Source organism: Lycium ferocissimum, chromosome 12 (genome assembly GCF_029784015.1).
Source record: "Lycium ferocissimum isolate CSIRO_LF1 chromosome 12, AGI_CSIRO_Lferr_CH_V1, whole genome shotgun sequence".
NCBI classification, from domain to species: Eukaryota; Viridiplantae; Streptophyta; class Magnoliopsida; order Solanales; family Solanaceae; genus Lycium; species Lycium ferocissimum.
Genome location: NC_081353.1, coordinates 25,556,090 through 25,577,132, shown reverse-complemented (window position 1 = coordinate 25,577,132; position 21,043 = coordinate 25,556,090). Strand labels below are relative to the sequence as shown.

At 36.3% G+C, this 21,043-nt stretch overlaps 1 protein-coding gene across 1 annotated transcript in view; it reads left to right on the top strand.

Moving 5' to 3' along the window:
* LOC132039149 (uncharacterized) overlaps positions 1-7,038 on the top strand; it is a 12,337-nt gene extending 5,299 nt beyond the window's left edge. The window contains 10 exon segments of the mRNA XM_059429690.1: positions 1,649-1,864; positions 2,006-2,053; positions 2,833-2,994; positions 3,565-3,623; positions 3,625-3,706; positions 4,621-4,653; positions 5,206-5,320; positions 5,811-5,929; positions 6,017-6,061; positions 6,755-7,038. Of these exon segments, the coding sequence (XP_059285673.1) occupies positions 1,649-1,864; positions 2,006-2,053; positions 2,833-2,994; positions 3,565-3,623; positions 3,625-3,706; positions 4,621-4,653; positions 5,206-5,320; positions 5,811-5,929; positions 6,017-6,061; positions 6,755-6,988 (1,113 nt within the window). The 3' untranslated portion in view covers positions 6,989-7,038.
* Positions 7,039-21,043: the final 14,005 nt, after the last annotated feature.

The window sequence follows — 21,043 nt, the reverse complement described above, 5'->3', positions numbered from 1 at the left end:
CTATAGATTCTTTGAAAGTAGCTGCTTTCACGAGAATCACGTTTTACATATTTAAGTCCCCCAAAGACTTTTAAGCAATCCAATTCTGGTGTTGAATATCCACCTTTCTTTCATTGTTAGACATCAACTTTCAAGTGCTTTATAAAGTTATTTATTAAAGTCTAATTTGTAAGTTTAAATATTTATTCCTATACCACACATAGAAATAACCAGCGAACACAACACCACCACAGAGAAGCAAAAACAAGCCATCTTTCAGAGGAAAACATCAAATGAAGAAGCCAACTCATGTCAATCAAATAGGAGACTCACCCAAAATCAGCATGCATAGGAAGTTTTTCGAACATCCAGCTTCTCCACTCAATAATCCAACAACATTTCCAGGAAATTGGCTTGTATTATTCAATATGAAAGAGCTCGAGTGGAAACACACAGACATGGAAAATCATGTATAATTTAATAATAATGTGAAACCAAAGGCGAAATTACCTTTAAGTCGCAACAGTGTTCTTCTGTGCCCCTGAAGCAACTTCACTTTCCAAACTTTGCGCAATCAAAATTGTAGGACCACTATATATGCCAATTAAATGGATGAAAAAAGTAGGTGATTTTATATAATGTAATGGATTAAAATAAGATACCAATTCACGAAATACATTAACACCAGTCATAACACCAGTCAATTTCTTTCTACAACAAGATTTCAACTTTACCCTCAAGCTTATACATGTCTTATTAACCAAGAATCTTACCCTCTGACCATATTAACCTTCTTTCTTACTATTCATTCTATATATTTAGTTTCACCAAAGTCCAAACCATAACAGTTAACCAGCAAAATCCACAACAACAACTATAAAATAATTCTCAGAAACTTAATAAAATGAGGAATTGATGAGAATCGTTGTGCATGTTTTGAAAAATCATAGAGAAAAGTAGACATTTGGAAAGGAACGAACACAGAAACACTCGATATTTGTCTCGTGAAACTAAAAAGTCACAAGAAAAATTCAGAAGGAAAATGAAAAACAGAGAACACAAAATAAAATCTAAAACAAAAAGAAAGTAAACTATTGAAAAGAATAAACTAAACAGAAAGGAAATATGAAGAAAAAGAACTCACCGGAGAGAGAAAGAACTGCAGAGATGAGCAAGAGAAAATCTTTAGAAAGAGAGAGAGAGAGAGAGATGAAAATGAGACCAATTTACAAAGAAGCCAACTTTTAGGTGGATCTGCATACCACTAACATGTGGAAGTGGGAATATATGGGTTAGAATCTGCCCTCACATTTTGATTTATTTACGTAAAATGCCCTTCGTCGTACCTAAGACTTTCACTTATTAATAGTTTAAAAATATATAATGTATCAAACAAGAAAAATGTCTTTTTGAAAATATTTAGACGAGGTTTCTATGAATCAATTTGGGCAACATATGAGCCCAATTTTTAGATGGGCTGAAATGTGTTGGGTAAAATGGCTTTTGAGCTAATAAATGACCCGCCCAAACTTGAGTTGGTTGGGTGGGTCATGTTTTCATGGGTAATTTTACCACCCCTATGTGTAAGTAATTTGCAACTTACGCCTTTTAAGAAAGAAATGTGAGTTTTAGAGTTGTGAGAATTTCTATTTTTTGCTGATATGGTCAGGTCGCAATCATGTTTGGAACAAGGGTTGATGATTTACTTGTCAAAGATAAACTTGTGGTGGGAGTCAAAGTTTCTGATTCAAGAGATAACAGTTCACACTCCATGAGCCAGCAGTTGGGATATGATGCAGTAGTTCTCGCAGTTGGGCGTTCTGCCCGTGATACATATCAGATGCTTCTTTCTCATGGGGTCGCCCTGGTTGAAAAGGATTTTGCTGTAAGCTCCTGTCCATAGTAAATACTCATAATTTTTGTATTTTATCTAAGTGTACATATGCTTATAGCTTTATGGCTTGGCTTGCTGGTTTTATAGTTTCCAATGACAGGGCATTCTCCTAATAACTCATATTAATTACAGGTTGGCCTGCGGGTTGAGCATCCTCAAGAACTAATAAACAGCATACAGGTTTGTTACTGAACACAATCCGATCATTAAAATATTTGCATGCAGTGTATTAGCTTTTTCCTGCTGTATCGTGACGAGGAGTTGTTTGATTGATTTCCTTTAATAACATTAGAAATGACTGTCCCTTGTGTCAATGTTGAGTAAAGAAACTCGTCTTTCCTGAGTGAAACAACAATAATAATTCAGTGGGCATTATCTTATTTTGTATGATTTGTCGTGGTGTACTTGTGACCTTGTAGGTCCTCTTTCTAGACAAAATCAAACATAACAAAATATGATGTTTGAGGTTGATTGTCTTATACCCTGTTTGGCCAAGCTTCCAAAATTTGCTTATTCTGAAAAGTGCTTTTGTTTAGTAGCAGTTTGTGTTTGGCAAAATGTTCCAAAAGTGCTTTTGGGGAAAAACTACGTTTTTTAGCTTCTGAAAAACAACTTCTGCTACTGCTCAAAAACATTTATTTCCCCCCTAAAAGCTGGGCCAAACACCTGAACTTCCTTTATAAGCTCTTTTTGAAAATAAAATAAAAGCACTTGTGGCTTCCCAAAAGCTTGGCCAAACAGGCTATTAGTTGAAAACAAAGTTTCAGTTGCTCTCCTCGTGGTACATTTGTATACGCTGTTTAACTATTTTCCGCTAGCACCTCAGAGTTGTTCTTCCACTTCCTAAGCTATTTCATTGTATCTGAGTAAGTACATTTATTGTAGTTCATCTCTAAAGTCAATAATATTGTGGTATTTAACATGAAAATAATTCGTGTTTTTGGTCTAATAATATTCAGTATTCTGGATTGGCCAATGAAGTTCAAAATGGACGCGGGAAAGTGCCTGTTGCTGATTACAAGGTCGTTGAATATGTGAATACAGGTGATATTGCTTCGCTTTCAAATTCTGGATTAACAAATCGCAGTTGTTACTCGCTTTGCATGCGTCCTGGTGGCCAGGTACAACAACCACTCTTGTTCATAATTGCTGAATGAAATATTATGATTGGTCCGACATTTGCTTATGCTTTTCCAACTTCCTAATTATATTACTCCCTCCGTCCTAATTTATGTGAAGGTGTTTGACTGGGCACGAAGTTTAAGAATGAAAGGAAGACTTTTGAAATTTGTGGTCTAAAATAAGCAATAGATATTTGTGTGAACTTGTGGTCTAAAATAAGCAATAGATAATTGTGTGTGGCTATGAATCATCTTATTAAGGGTAAAATAGGAAGTTTACAGTCAAATTGTTACTAACTATAGAAAGGTTTCTTTTTGAGACTGACTAAAAAGGAAAGAGTGTCACGTAAACTGCGACGGAAGGAGTATTTTTCCCTTTTGTGCACCATAAATCCATGGTTTTTGAACTTTTCATTCATGTTGTTCGTAATAGACATTGTAGATGAGTGATGAGAACAGCTAGAAACTTTTATATGCCTATGTTAAGTAGGTGATATCCAAAAGACATGTATTTTTTTGATAGACTTCAACGTAGATTTCAATATAATTTACTTGACAAGATTTTGGCAGGTGGTTCTAACCAGTACAGATCCATCAGAGCTCTGTATAAATGGCATGTCCTTTTCCCGACTCTAAATGGGCAAATGCTGCACTTGTTGTTACAGTCTCATCAAAGGATTTTGCTGCTTTGGACTTGCACGTAGGGGTGGGCATAAATACCGAAAACCGAACCGAATGAATTCGGTTTTTCGGTTTTTGGTGTTTCGGTTCAGTTTCGGTTTTTTTAAATAGCAAATTCGGTGTTCGGTTTCGGATTTTCGGTTTTTCGGTTTAACCGAATATTTCATATAATATTTTTTCAGGCTAATTCAATTATTCAATCAACTTCACCTCAATCTCAACCTAATCAGATCCCAGTACGATGAGCTTGTTTTATGGCTTTGAAATGGTAAACAAATACATCAAATATAAGCTGACAATAAATTCAGATTCTTGTTTGACACTACAAAAACTAGTTTGCCTTTGAGTAGTTAGTTATAAGCGAACAAAGCAAACAGATCAGGGATCAAATGGTAGCTCAATTCTAAATGGCCCAGAAACTCGATCAAGTGAAAATATCATGCATGAAACTACAGCGAAGAACTTTTCTGAAACAAAGAGCGAGTGTCCATAAACGAGTGAAAGTAAAGAAATTTAACCAAGGCATTGTTGGCAACATCTTTATTCTAATAGTGAACACAGAAGATGATACTTGTAAAAACCAATAACTTAACTTTAACAATCATAGGTCGATGTAACAATTTCAATGACTCTTTTTGTTTGAGCAGTTGCTGGCGCTGGCTGCAGTTGCTGCTGCTGGTGCTGGCTGCTGGCTGGTGCTGGTGCTGGCTGGTGCTGGCTAGTGCTGGCTGCTGCTGCTGTTGCTAGCTAGTGCTGGTACTAAAGACATTCTTGATATGTTGATCATGAATCATTTGGTAACGGGTGACTATTACTTAACCAATGCCAAAAAACCGAATTAGAAAACCGAAACCGAACCGAACTAATTCGGTGCGGTGTTCGGTTTTCACTTAAAAAAAACCGAAACCGAAATACCGAACCGAACAACCGAACGCCCACCCCTACTTGCACGGACCTCTCGCTGGTGTTGACTTTCAGGTACTTCTAGTGTCCATACTAGTTGCTTAGAAATAAACCTGTTATGCATGAACTCTTTTCGAATCCGATGTTCATGTTGAATTCTGTGAGAATAAAAAATGAAGCAGATGTTACCAACATGTTTGGTAGCAACAATCAATATAAAAATCGTCTGTGTCTCCAAGGAGAAGCTATTGAGCTGATTGCTTAATTGCTTTGTGTACTCTGATTTGCTTGGCATGCACATATTAGGATGAGCATGGAAGATCTTTGTATCATGTGATGATATGTTTAAAAGCAATGAAATCAAAATTGTTTTGGGAAATAGGCATTATCTTGATATGGCAGAAGCTAGAAACCATAACATTATTTACAAAAAGAAGTATAGACTAAGGGTTTTCATCTTCGGTCAATCAGTTGTTTGTTACCTTTGATTGGCTGTTGGTTTACTTTACTCTTTCCTTGCACAATAATTGTTTTATTACCCATAGGCCCCTAAGTCTGACATAGGTACCTTTACTGTTTGCCATTAATTTACTTGCAAGTATTTTCATCTCAACTGTATGATTTCAGAGGATGTTCGAGCGAAGGGCAGCTACAATGGGCGGAGGCAATTTTGTGGTACCTGTTCAAACGGTGACCGATTTCTTGACGACAAATTGTCAGGTAGACCTCTTTGTCGGCGTTGGTGGCATTATTGGGGGTTAGATATTTGGAATAAATACCCATAGCTACCACTTCTGCAGGTTCATCACTCATTTAATAGTTACAGGCAGACCTCTCTATAACATCCATCCTCTATAACAAAATTTCACTATAATGGCCACGTTTTCTTTGGAAACAACCTTCATATTATGTTATGTTATGTGTTTTCTATAACAGCATCTCGCTACAGAAATATATCCAGACAAACAACGCTGTTGTAAAGAGGTTTGACTGTACTAGACTCACTATAGTAGTTTGTCTGGCTGCTCTTGCTGAAATTGCTCTATGGTCACATCATGAAGCCACCAAATAAGCGGACTGATGGATAGTTTGTTCAGTACTCCCCACTATTATAGGAGGATGCCTACCCCTCGACACTACAACTAATCTATTTTTTATGATAAGTCTTTCTGAATTGGAATAGCAGGAAGCGGAACTAGAAATACTTATCTGGCTTAAAATTTGTTTTACAGGGACATCAGTGCCGTCTTCCAGTTATAGATTAGGAGTAAAGGCAGCAAATCTTCACGAGTTATTCCCTAGTCACATAACCAGCTCTCTGCAACAAGCACTTCTAAAGTTTGACAAAGAGGTATTTTCCTGTACATACATGATATATCATATCTCTAATGTATGTCTCCGAAAATTAACACTATTTCTGTTGAACTTGGAACTACAGTTACGGGGATTTATTTCCAGTAATGCTCTTCTTCATGGAGTAGAGGTAATGCACGCCTTTCTTCATGAATCTTTACTTATTTAATAGTACATTCTTGCATTAAGCATAGAATCTATTCTTACATCCGGATTCTTTTGAGAGTTCATACTTATACGGTCACTGAACTATTGGAAATAGGTAAACAAAGTCAGTTTTCTATCTTTTGTATCAGAAAAGTCACTTATATTTTGCTATTTCACTCAAAAAGTCTTCCTTTTCTTTCTTTTGTACCAGAAAAGTCACCTAGTTTTTTGTTATTTCACTCAAAATGTCAATTTTTCTTTCCTTTGTATCAGAAAAAAGAAAGAACTGTAGCTAGATGAATTTCAGCGACCAAAAACCAATTACAGGAACTAGCCTGTAATTTTGGACCTTTTCGGCATTTCTTTAGCATATAAAGGGATTTTACGGGTCTTGAACTGGGCCAGATAGAGGGTTTTTGGATAAAATGGGTTGGGTTTAATATTTTCTGTTTTTGCTTAAAAAATCAGGCGCCACGTCATTAAAAAATGGCCGGATGAAATTCTGGCTTGAGTGGTCTTAAGCGAAGAAAAGTGACTTTGTTCACTTATTTCCAATAGTTTAATGACCGTTTAAGCAAATGAAACTCGATTTTTGGACTAAGCATTCTAGTAAATAACTTTGCACATTTCTTGATTCTGGAACCAAAGTTGTAACTTAGTTTCGCCCTCATTACAGACAAGAACTAGTTCCCCTGTCCAGATCTCACGAAGTGCTGATACTTACGAGTGCACCTCCTTAAGAGGTCTTTACCCTATCGGAGAAGGAGCGGGTTATGCTGGTGGGATAGTAAGTGCAGCAGTTGATGGCATGTATAGTGGCTTTGCATTAGCGAAAAGCTTTGGTCTTTTTCATGGAACTGTCGAGTCGGTTTTAGGGGAGGCTCAGAGTACTGGAGCTGCAAAAGACTGACACCATTATCTAGTTTTGTTCTCACCGGTTTCAAACTCGCATTCTGTAAATCATAGGCTGGCCAATGTTGATCTAGCAACTCCTCCATATATTATCCCTTAACCATCAGAGGCGAGTCCATGACAGTCAGTAGGTTCTAAATGAATGTGATCTTAGTATTTGTAAACATTTTAAAGTTTTTTTTTGTTGCATATGTATACATAGTTCAGTTGAACCTATAATATCCTTATTAGTTCTGCCTCTTGTCCCTGAAATTCACTGCACCTTCTTTCCTCCTGGGAATCTGTACTAAATTGATACTTAATTGCCAGGAGTAACCTATGGATAATTTTAGTATATTAGTAACTTTGTTCTGTGTTCCTTACTTCATTTGAGTGATGAACGAGTGAAAACTGAGCTTGAAAATATTGGGAAGTTTCTAAGGGATCTTTACACAAATAGCTGATTGGGTTAGCAGTCTACATTTCTAGGTGGTAGACATAGATTAAATAGTGATCATACACATAGTATATAGTATGAATTATACATATATTATACATCCGTCGATTATTTTTTGTTTAAGTGGTCCGGTGTTCACCTCTAATGTGACATGTTTTCGCCTAGTAATATGATCAGTCGGATCAATCAGATAGAGAGTGGGGCTATTCTTCTTTCCGAGAGACAAAGTTGTTCCTTTCATTGAACCTCTGCTCGGGGGCCTTTCTCGACATGCTAGGAAGCTTGGGTTGTCGTTATTTAGGTTAATTCATTTGAAGAAATTGCATGGTTTTCCCTTCAAATGGGCTATATTTGTCCTTCAAAATCGAACTTCTGCCTAGCAGGACATAAATTCTTTAAAAGCGCGGGGCGTAACTTTTGGAATATTATGATGCAAAATATAAACTTCCCAGGAAAAATATTGTTTGTTACAAGGAGAAAAATTAAAGACCAGCACAAAGTAGGGACGATATGTGCAAATGACCCAATTCTTTTTCCTAATAGCAGTAAAATTTGGGCAATTTGCAGGATTGCCCTTCGCTGGAGGTGGTCTTTAATTTTTACCCCTCAAAATGGTGGTCTTTAAAATTTGCCCTTCAGGCAGAATTTGCATGGGCAGATTTGCAAATTCTGCCTAGCGAAATTTTAGCTTGCGATTTTTTTTTTTTTTTTTAATTGAGCTGGGGTTTGAACCTACAACCTTAGGGGTTAGGCGAAGGGCAATACTTAAAGATCACCAATTTGAAGGGCAAAAATTAAAGACAACTCCAAATGAACGGCAATCTGCGCAAAAAAAAGGTAAAATTTCCCTTTAAAGGAATTTGCTTTTCTTGAAGCCCATTAAAAGCAAACGGCAACTTAATAGGACCTGTCCACTTTGATGACTGGCCCAAGTAATTGAGCCCAATGGAAACAAATACAACATCAAATGCTTATTAATCAAAACTGGGCAATTTTAGGAAGAATGACGTATATATACATAAGAATAGGGTATATTTATAAAATATGACGATACTTTTCAGTTTACAAAACATAACAATAGATTTCTTACAAAACATATACGAAAATTTTCGCTCAAGGCTTAAAATTTTGTGTATGAAAACTGTATGAAATGTGTATATCTCGCTCAAAGCTTAAAAATTTCGTTCAAAATTTTGTGTATGGAAACTATATGAAATATGTGTATCTGGCTCAAGGCTTAAAATTTTGCTCAAAATTTTGTGTATAAAATATGTATATCTCGCACAAGGATTAGAATTTTTCTCACATTTTTCATATATGACTGTATAAAAACGGTATGCAGTATGTATATTACTGTATAAATTTTGTACAGTACAAAGTTTATGTTAGCTTTTTGAAAATTTAAACGCAATAACATTGGATACAACTTTTATACAATGTTAACACAAATTTAATATTGTTTATGTACTTACCATGTAGAAAATAAAATTTAAACATGTCATATATTTATGGGTTGTATGTATATGAAGGGTTGAGTTTGTGGTTAATGCCGGTAGTCTTTGGCAATTGTGAGATTCGTGTTTTTTCTTTTTGTTTGAATTTATGATTCTGAGAGATTTGTTGGAAAAGGGAAAGAGATGACAAAGAAAAGAAATGGGACAAACAACAAAACTGGCTTGCTGCAATCCAAATTCGCTGCATCGGAGTCAGAGAACGGAAAGAAGGGAAGGGAAGGGTAGGCAGACCTGTTCCTAGATCTGTATTGAAATAGAGAACAAGGAAAAGGGGGGAAGGGTGGGCTTTTAATTTTTTTAAAATTTGATATATTTTGTAATTAAGTTGTTATATTTTATAAATAAGAAAAAATATTCTTATGTTTTATAATTAAGAGTCTTAACTAGTACTATTTTTGGGGTGGTATTTAAATTTTGCCCCTCATATTTGTGGTCTTTAAATTTTGCCCTTCGGCTAAAAGTCATAGGTTCTGGGTTCAAACCCCCGCTCAGTCAAAAATTTAAAAAAAATTTGCAAAACGAGTTTAAATTTCGCTATGTCCCCTCGGCGACTTTAGTTATGTTTAACTAAAAGTCTCATTTAGGAGAAAAATTTACTGCATATATATATATATATATATATATATATATATATATATATATATATATATATATATATATTTAACTTTTCAAGGTAAACTTTTAGTTATGCCTTAACTAAAAGTGTGCCCCATAAGACATAACTAAAAGTATGCCCCATAAGGCGTAAGTTTTCCTTAAAGCATAACTAAAAGTTTGTCTTATAAGACAAAGTTTATATTTCGCTATCTTCTCCCGGAGACTTTTAGTTATGTTTAACTAAAAGTCCCGCGAGGGCCGTACTTTTCATATATATATATATATATATATATATATATTTTTTTTTTTTTAACTTTTCAAGTTAAACTTTTAGTTATGCCTTAACTAAAAAGTATGCCCAAAGACATAACTAAAAGTATGCCCATAAGGCGGAACTTTTCCTTAAGGCATAACTTAAACTTTGCCTTATAAGGCAAAGTCTATGCCGTAAGGAAAAGTTCTTGCCTTATTGTCACGCCCCGAACCATGGCCTGGGCGTAACACGGCACTCGGTGCCTGACTGCATGTGACCGAGCGAACCACATGGCTTGTTGAATCATCATGAGACATACATGAGCGGAAATATAATATGAAACACGATGGGCTTTAAGAAAACATACGACGTCATAGTAATTATGAAATACTTGTTTAAAAACAAAAGCGCGGATAATACCATAACTGTGCCAAAATGGCTAATCGACTCTGAAAGTCCAACATGACCCAACTGACTTGTCTAGTCTATGAAACCTCTATCATGAGTCTGACTGGAAAATATACTCACTGGGACAAGGCCCCCAGCATACCTTTAGATGCAAAACTAATTAAAGAATGACAATGTCTAAACCCCGAATGAGATGGGGCTCACCAATAAGTCGGGTACGTGCGCATCCCACCGAGCAGAGGCGTCGTCACCGAGAACCGTACTGCGCATCGTGAAATGCAGGCCCCCGGGTAATAAAAGGGGACGTCAGCACATTGAATGTACTGGTATATAAAGCAACTGAAAGAAATAACATGGGACATAGAATAATATGATAAGAACTGAAACTGAAGACCTGTACATGAACATGAGCATGAGCATGAGTAGATATATATATATATATATATATATATATATATATAACATAAGTAAAACTTGATAAGTAGGGAGAGCATTTCATAAACCGATAACATGATATCACCACGTGAGTACGTGGAGTCTGGTACCGCCGGACCAGCGAGCCCCATACCTTGCCGCAGGTATAAGGTGGTAACGTGCTCGATGGATCCATTCGGTGTAAAATTAAGGTATCGTCCTAATCGGGCGGAGCGATCCTTGTCCTACGGTGGCTACGTAGTTTCGGGCTATACGAGCCTTCCATAATTCGTGCAACTCCCAAAGACATGAACATAATATAGTTGGCTAAGAAGCCCATGATTTTCGTGAATTAACTTATACTTGTCTTGTAATCATGATTTCACGAAATGACTTATAAACATGGTTTCATGAAATAACTTATAAACATGGTTTCATGAAATAACTTGTATTTAGCATGTGTGTATCTTGAGTCATGGCATGAACATAGTTATAAAATACAATTGCATGAAAACTTGTAGACATGTAGGATATTCATGAAATAAGCATTTTTATTTAAAAACATGAATGCAAGAACCCATGGAGTGCAAGATATGGGTTTTCATGGATTTCGGACGGATTCTCAATAATCATAAAGAAATATTAAGAACTCAATGATGGAATTATAATAATTCATACATAATATAATCATGGACATGGACCTAGGGTTATCATGAGCATGGTATAGAAATCCTAGTTTTAGTAGAGAATCATAATTTATGGATTATGAGGCGTGGGGAGAACAATGATGTTCCCACACGTAGATAGTAACTCTACATACCTTAGTCGCTCCAAAACTTGAATTAAATACTTTAACTTTGAAGAAGGTTTCCAAAATCTTGAGTTCTTGAACCTTGAGATGGGTTTTCTTGAAAACCCTAGTTTAGGAATGATGATTTCTTGTTTAGATTACAAGGATATATATTAGAATTGACTTGGAATGATTAGAGTAGGCTTACCTTGGTGTTCTTGATGATGGGAGAGAATAGAAGGTCGTTCTAGGGCTTGGGGGTGTGAAGAATGAAGTGAAAAAGCCTTAAAACGAAGTTTTATAACTGCTGTCGGACCCATTTTACGCCCTATTTTACGTCCAGTAAAAGTTTTACGGACCGTATGTCTTACCGTAAATTCGTTCCAGTGATTTGGGCTTTCTGGGCCAATTTTACGGTCTGAATATACGGCCCGTATAATTTTCACGGCCCGTATATTCCACCGTATATCGGCAGAACACTGTTTTAGTAAAATGGGCATAACTTTTTGTACAGATGTCTGTTTGACCTCCATAATATACCGTTGGAAAGGTATTTCAAAGATATACAACTTTCAAGAAGGAAATTTTCCCAAATTCCTTACAAATTTTTTCGTATACTCATTTTAATTGGGACGTGATGCAAACTCACTTGAAAACACGCTCCGTAGGGTAGCTTCCGACTTTCCTTTGCTCAAGGACTCTTCTCATGTCTTGATTGGGTTTCGAACTCCATTTATACGCTACTCAAATTGGGTTCATTATACCCCCGTCTTATGAGTCAAATCTTAGCCCGAATGCACGAGGTGTTACAATATCTCCCCCTTGGGATCATTCGTCCTCGAATGATGGGTCATGGTTAAGAATGTGGCTGGACATAACTTGAATATATGAACGTGAAGAAATATGACATAAAACATAAGAGCTTGACATGGTTACGTGAGAACATGGTCATGGATCATGAGAACTGAATACGCGATTACATGGAAACATGTACATGGGGAACATGAAATTGAGTAGCACCTACATGAATGAGAATCATGAAACATTTGTCCTCGATTTATGACTAGTGGTTAAGAATTGCTATTTACTCTGGAATCTACAAAATTTATGGCAGGACTTCCTTCATAATTCAAACCCTTACGACATTTCTCAAATGCACCGCTTGTGCTAAAGTACCAACACACAACTCACACGGTATCTTAATACGCATGATGTGACATTACGTGATTACTGAATCCTGAATGTAGCTAACATAAATACTGAGCTGGCTTGAACACACGGACATTGGCTGAATGATTACATGATTACTATACATGTGGTTTGGAAGAAAATCCATAGGCATGAATGACATGAGTACTGGAAATAGGCACGAACATGACATGATTACCTGGGCGTGAGATGTATGACGTGGGACATAAATACACGAAGACTGGATGACATGAATACATGAGTGCTAAACTGTCATGAAATACGAATACGTGTGAAAATGGATATCGTAACATGGAATCTGGATGTCGAAAACATGATTGTTACAACATGTGGGTTGAATACTAAGCGCGTGTAGGATTTGGATACTTAGAGACTTAATCATAGACGCTCGTATGTCACCATGGTAATATGAGATAGGAGTATGACTTAGGCTTTGAATGTAAGCGCAACTATGACTTAGGCTTTGAATGTAAGTACAACTCGATGTGAATGCGACAGACTTGAGTCATATAACAAGAATATGATCCTAACATAGGTGTTCATAAATCTCTAGCATAGGCATGACATGAATACGTCGAATCTGAGTAGAATACTCCCGAGATAAGTACCATAGGGTACATGAAAAGATATCTATTTGAATATAGGAATGCACCTTACTTCTGATTATCTTGCTAGCTGTTAATCATGATTATAAATACCTTAGCTCATCTTGTTCATTCTCGTGAGCTAATTATAGAGGATTGAGAGAAAAGGAATTATTAGTACTATTTATATAAGATACTTTGCTTTGGAGAACAGACATGACATGGTGCATTGTACATGGAGGACGTAACGTGGAACATGCGTACATGGGAACGTGAGTCATATGGCATGAAACGTGAATAGCATGACATGGGGCATGGGACCATGAGCAACACGACATTTACATGAGTACATCATGGATGCATATCGTGGCGTACGGACCTAATTTCATGAGTATTGAGCTATTAATAAGACATAAGCGTGATTTGCGTGGAGTACAATTGTAGGCTCACTCTTGGGTACTCATAGACGTACATGGGGATGGATAAGATATCACTTTTGGAACTTAGCTATACTTACAGAATGGGAAATGGTTCAACATAGTTTACTCTTATTACTGTAAGTCGACACCCTCATTATAAAATAAGACTCATGAAGGCAAGGATCATAGGCATAAATGCTTCGTTCGTCAAGCACCTAAGGCATAAGTAGAAAGTCATCTTGAACTTAAACAGGGCATAAGTACTTCGGAAAAGAAAATGGCATCCTTTGTGCCAAGCTACGAGCTGCTTTAAAACAGTAACTAGAGGAACATAAGCATGAGTTACGTAGAATCGTGGGTAGGACATCCATCTTGACTTACTCTTATCATTACCTACCAACCCCACTGTTATGCTATCTCTATATGTGGATGCTCAAAGAAGTCGGTCGTGGGCACGAGTATGTGAGAACGTAGGTAGCATATCTTTGGAGTTGAAATAAATCATTTACCTAAGGCATTTTCCCTTGTTCGAGGACCGGTGGGAATTAGGATTCTTAGTCTTTAAACTATTGTGTTACCTTCTCCTCAATCATTATCAAAATCAACATCATATTCGGAAAGCACTTAGAAGCTAGAACGTGGTCATGGGCATAAAAGCACGATAGATACGTGAGACATGAATGCGGTCTTTAACCTTGGACATGAGTACAACCTGATGTGAGAAACATGAAAGAACATTCCCTCGCATAGCTTACTATCGTATGGAGACTTAATTCTTGTATCTTAAACATGGAGTGTAAAGCTTTAACAAGGGCATAAGATAGGTATGCTATGCATGTGTAGAGTACGTTTGGGCATTGGTACTACATAGTGCATGAATTATTCAGAAATTGGAACCGCTATACCTTTAAAACCCGCTATTCGATCTAGAACTTTATCTCATAACATAATTACCTAGTACTTGATCTCAATGGGCATGGCAAAAATCGCATTCTACGCACCTTATCTTGGCTACATGAAATTGTGATCCTCTGACATAATCTCCTTAACCTATCAACTTACAAAACACATAATCTATATCGGCACCTTATCGCACGATCTCCCCCTTAGTTCAAAAGCTGACGTTTAAAGCACACGTGGATCTCTCGAGTTAGCGATAAGTGGTCATCTAGTGGTTACGCTAATTTCCTCTAACATATCTGATGACTCATTTTTTTTTCAGCTTGCATCAAGCAAGTCTTACTTATCGGAAAAGCTGGATTACTTAAATGAACGGGTTTCTAATGTATATAATCGGCATACTAGCTTTGTCGGTCTTGAGGAAAACTCTTTTCGATAACCCTTAAAGGCTCTTCTTCCGTAGCTTGCTCTCTTATTGCTTAGATAGTTTTCTTCTTTCAAACAATTTCTATACCTCAAATTTAACTTAAACCCTTTGTGTTCTAACACGCCTTCGGTGTATTCAGACAGTTACCCACTTAGTAGTGCTAACTTGACTAAGTACTCAAATCGTACTTCTACTAACTCTGCTGAAAATTTCTAATTCACTGTATCTATTCAAACTTACTTACTATGCTTCTGTTAACCACTTGCTAGCATCACATTATCTAATTCTTCTCTGAGCACTAAAGTGAAGCATAAGGTTATTTCTAACTTTTCCTCCTTACCTGACTATGTTCTGGGATTGTATACTATCTTTCTGAACTATAGACATGGATCGCACTTAGGGAAATTTCATCTGTCTCAAACAAGGAATTGGAACAACTAACCCCAAACTCCCTATACACTTTCAAAATTATATCATACTATTGTAACAACTAACCCCAAACTCCCTATACACTTTCAAAATTATATCATACTATACACATCAGGGATAAATACTTAATCACATAACCTAAGAGGGAATTGTCATATCTTTTATCTCATAGTAATATCTGCTTCTTGTAGTAACTTACTAACGTCATACTCTCTAGGTCTGATTTGAATAAGCTTAAATAATTTAAAACTAACCCTACAAAAAAAAATTCAATATCGTCTGCTCGTGGTTTTCTTATCGCATCAGTCCCTTCCTAGTTATGTACATAGATAATATGGCAAAAATATATATATCCTTAAAAAGTCGGGACTTTCTAGTATTACAGGTGGTTAGCTTTTAGGCTATTTCCTGCTCAAAACTACCGTGGACAATTTATGCCTGCTGCGGTTAACTTCATAACATGTTTCCTCATGGGATCTTAAATCTGAACCTTCATCCTTATATTATAGCTCTATGGTCAAAGAGTCCAATTAAACTTATTCTATAGGGTATATTACCTACGTGTACTACCATATCGAAACTTGCCTTTCAAATGGTACTACCACTTGATAAACACACCATGTACTATTTAGCAAGTCTGGAGCCTCGAATTTCCTTCTCGCCGCTTACGCATTCGATACATTCAGAATTCGATGGAAAAAGAAAGTTACTTACTGCTCTAAGCTTCCTGGCACGAGTTAGAATAATTCCTGATGACTCCATTTGAAAGCAACACATTGATAATGATTAGGTTTACATCTTCTCATCCATTGAGATGAGGTGTATTCGGTAGAACGGGAAACAACACACGACTCTGAGTGGTTTTTGAGAACATAGCTTCATGCACGATCTAGAGTTGAAAGAAGTGAGACAATCTTAAGTGTCTTGGTGGTCAACTGTTTATATGTGTGGGCGCCACACACATATAAAAGTGACCCCACTGGACACGGTTTCATAGACTCCCTAACGACACTTGAACCTAGGCTCTGATACCAAGCTTTGTCACGCCTCGAACCATGGCCTGGGCGTAACACGGCACTCGGTGCCTGACTGCATGTGACCGAGCGAACCACATGGCTTGCTGAATCATCATGAGGCATACATGAGCTGAAATATAATATGAAACACGATGGTCTTTAAGAAAACATACGACGCCATAGTAATTATGAAATACTTGTTTAAAAACAAAAGCACGGATAATACCATAACTGTGCCAAAATGGCTAATCGACTCTGAAAGTCCAACATGACCCAACTGACTTGTCTAGTCTATGAAACCTCTATCATGAGTCTGACCGGAAAAATATACTCATTTGGGACAAGGCCCCCCATACCTTTAGATGCAAAACTAATTAAAGAATGACAATGTCTAAACCCCGAATGAGATGGGGCTCACCAATAAGCCGGTACGTGCGAATCCTGCGAGCGGGCGTCGTCTCGTAAATCCGTACCGCATCGTGAAATGCAGGCCCCGGTAATAAAGGGGACGTACGGCACATTGAATGTCTTGGTATATAAAGCAATCGAAAGAAATAACATGGGACATGGAATAACACGATAAGAGCGAAATCGAAGACACGGACATGAACATGAGCATGAGCATGAGTAGATATATATATATATATATATATATATATATATATATATATATATATATATATATAACATAAGTAAAACTTGATAAGTAGGGAGAGCATTTCATAAACCGACCGTGATATCACCACGTGGGTACGTGGAGTCCGGTACCTCGCCGGACCCGTGCGAGCCCATACCTTGCCGGGGTATAAGGTGGTAACGTGCTCGATGGATCCATTCAGTGTAAAATTAAGGTATCGTCCTAACTGGGCGGAGCGATCCTTGTCTTACGGTGGCTACGTAGTTTCGGGCTATCTGAGCCTTCTCGGTAATTCGTGCAACTCCCAAAGACATGAACATAATATAGTTGGCTAAGAAGCCCATGATTTTCGTGAATTAACTTGTACTTGTCTTGTAATCATGATTTCACGAAATGACTTATAAACATGGTTTCATGAAATAACTTATAAACATGGTTTCATGAAATAACTTGTATTTAGCATGTGTGTATCTTGAGTCATGGCATGAACATAGTTATAAAATACAATTGCATGAAAACTTGTAGACATGTAGGATATTCATGAAATAAGCATTTTTATTTAAAAACATGCATGCAAGAACCCATGGAGTGCAAGATATGGGTTTTCATGGATTTGGACGGATTCTCAATAATCATAAAGAAATATTAAGAACTCAATGATGAAATTATAACAATTCATACATAATATAATCATGGACATGGACCTAGGGTTGTCATGAGCATGGTATAGAAACCCTAGTTTTAGTAGAGAATCATAATTTATGGATTATGAGGCGTGGGGAAGAACAATGATGTTCCCACACGTAGATAGTAACTCTACATACCTTAGTCGCTCCAAAACTTGAATTAAATACTTTAACTTTGAAGAAGGTTTCCAAAATCTTGAGTTCTTGAACCTTGAGATGGGTTTTCTTGAAAACCCTAGTTTAGGAATGATGATTTCTTGTTTAGATTACAAGGATATATATTAGAATTGACTTGGAATGATTAGAGTAGGCTTACCTTGGTGTTCCGATGATGGGAGAGAATAGAAGGTCGTTCTAGGGCTTGGGGGTGTGAAGAATGAAGTGAAAAAGCCTTAAAACGAAGTTTTATAATTCTTTGTCGGACCCATTTTACGCCCTATTTTACGTCCAGTAAAAGTTTTACGGATCGTATGTCTTACCGTAAATTCGTTCCAGTGATTTGGGCTTTCTGGGCCAATTTTACGGTCTGAATATACGGCCCGTATAATTTTCACGGCCCATATATTCCATCGTATATCGACAGAACACTGTTTTAGTAAAACGGGCATAACTTTTTGTACAGATGTATGTTTGACCTCCATAATATACCGTTGGAAAGGTATTTCAAAGATCTACAACATTCAAGAAGGAAATTTTCCCAAATTCCTTACATATTTTTTCGTATACTCATTTTAATTGGGACGTGATGCAAACTCACTTGAAAACACGCTCCGTAGGGTAGCTTCCGACTTTCCTTTGCTCAAGGACTCTTCTCATGTCTTGATTGGGTTTCGAACTCCATTTATACACTACTCAAATTGGGTTCATTATACCCCTGTCTTATGAGTCAAATCTTAGCCCGAATGCACGAGGTGTTACACTTATGGGGTATAATTTTGTTATGCCTTAACTAAAATTCTGCCCCATAAGGCATTACTAAGCTATGTCTTAGGAAAAATTCTGCCTTATGGGGCAGACTTTTAGTTATGCCGGATCCGGCATAACTTTAGCTTTTCCTTAAAGATTGTATGCCGGATCCGGCATACACTCCCCCAGTCCTACCTTGCGAAATTATTTTTTTATTTTATGCTTGAGCGAGGGTTCGAACTCAGAATTTCATGTATTCGCCCACCTTTTCAAGCGAAGGGCACAACTTAAAGATCACAAATATGAAGGGCAAAATTTAAAGACCACAAATTTGAGGGGCAAAATTTAAAGACCACCCCAAAAGAAGGGCAATCCGCGCAAAAAAAAAAGATCAAAACTCAACATCATTTATTTCCAAACACGCAATCATTTATGGAAAAATGACCTAATAATATTACTTAAGACTCTATATTACAAAACATAAGAATACTTTTTTTATTTACAAAATATATCAACAAAATTGCAAAGTTTACCAGATTTGGGTTTAATGGAATACCCACGATTTTGGGGTTTTTTTTTTTAGGAAGAGAATCTGATTTTTAAATGTTGGCTTAATTTAGGTTAGTTACATGTTTATTTTCCAATGTATGAACTTTGTATGGAATCTGGTTTGTATCAATTACAGATTTATTATACATACTTTCTCATAATTTATACATACTTTGATTAGATTTATGCAATTTATATGTACCTTATCATAATCAAAATATACATACAATTTTTATACATATTTCATACATAAAAATTATAATGAATTTATACAGTTATACATATTGCATACAAAATTTATACATATTTGTTTTCTGGTGTATGAACTTTGTATGAAATCTGATTTGTATCAATTACAAAAATTATAACGAACTTTGTATGGAATCTGATTCATACCGAGAAATTGATTGTGTATGAATTTTGAATGAGATAATTACCGATTAGAATGGACTTTTGGAGCAAAAGTTGGAGAAAAATAGGGAATAGTATCTCTTTACTTTGAATGGGGGGAGAAAAGTGGATAAAATATGGGAGCAAAAGTTGGAGAAAATCAGGGAGCACTATCTCTTAATTTTGAATGGAGAGAGACAAGTGGATAAAATAAGGGAAGCAGTTTCCTTACTTTATTCGCTGTGTTTTATTTGCTTCTTTTTAATTTACCTGATTCGTATAGATTTTGTAAGAAATCTATTGATATATTTTGTTAACTGAAAAGTATCGTCATGTTCCGTAAATATACCCTCTTACTATATACATATATGTTTTTCCATAATTTATTTATATATAGAGTCAGCTTGACCGCATACAAGTTCTTTCCACCAGCACTTGATGATACTACATCACTCGTTAATTAATAACTTTTAATCAATTAAGCCAAACTAGCTCTCATATCCTAAATATAATTTAGGGAAAATCAACAATCATACGTACAAATGCAACTCAGAAATCCAGTTCCATAGTGTTTGCAACCTGGTTTAGGGTTACGGCCCTAGAGCCTGTTGCATCTTTCAATGCAACATTCTTTATCGCAAATGTGGTCAAATGGACCCAAATTACCACCACATCTATTAGTTAATTCTATTTTCTTCACCATCTCCATAGGAGCCAAGTTGATATTTCCACTGCCAGCTACATTATTAATTAAAAAATAGAGGTTAAAAAAAAGGAAAAAATGACATAAATAACCTCTCACCTAAAAAATAGCAGACATATGTATAATATACACATAATATATGTATATATTATGTATATTGACTAATATATATAAATATTATTTATTAAGTATATTATTTTTTGATGTAAATGTTTTTGACCGAGCAGCCAAACACGTAGCTGCCCCACAAAAAGAAGGATAACAGATCAAAAAAGAAAAGTGACAAATGGATCTTGATAAATAGAAATATGACTTGGGTGTGTTTGGTACGAAAGGAAGATGTTTTCTAAGAAAAATTATCTTTATGGAACTACTTTTAGAAGTAGGTTTTCTTACTTATTTTCTGATGTTTGATAAGTAAACAAAATACGTTACCCAATAGCATTTATATATAATCTATGCAAATACTATGGGGTATGGGGTGGAGATGGGAGAGTCGAGCGTGGGGTTGGGGTATAGGGGGTGAGGGGGTTGGGGCGTTGAGGTTGTGGAGGAAACAATCAAATATAACGTGGATGATGCTTGTTGAACTTGTTATATGCTCTGTCGTCATTAAAAAATCAAGAATTTACGGCTGATTACTTCTCTCATAAAATAGTAAAATTTAATCACTGATACTATTTAATGACGGAGTAGCAATTGATTATCAAAAACTCATGTTAGCTATGGCTATTTAGCGATAAATTAGCGATGAGTTTCATAGTTAATTTTTTTTTTTTTTTTTTT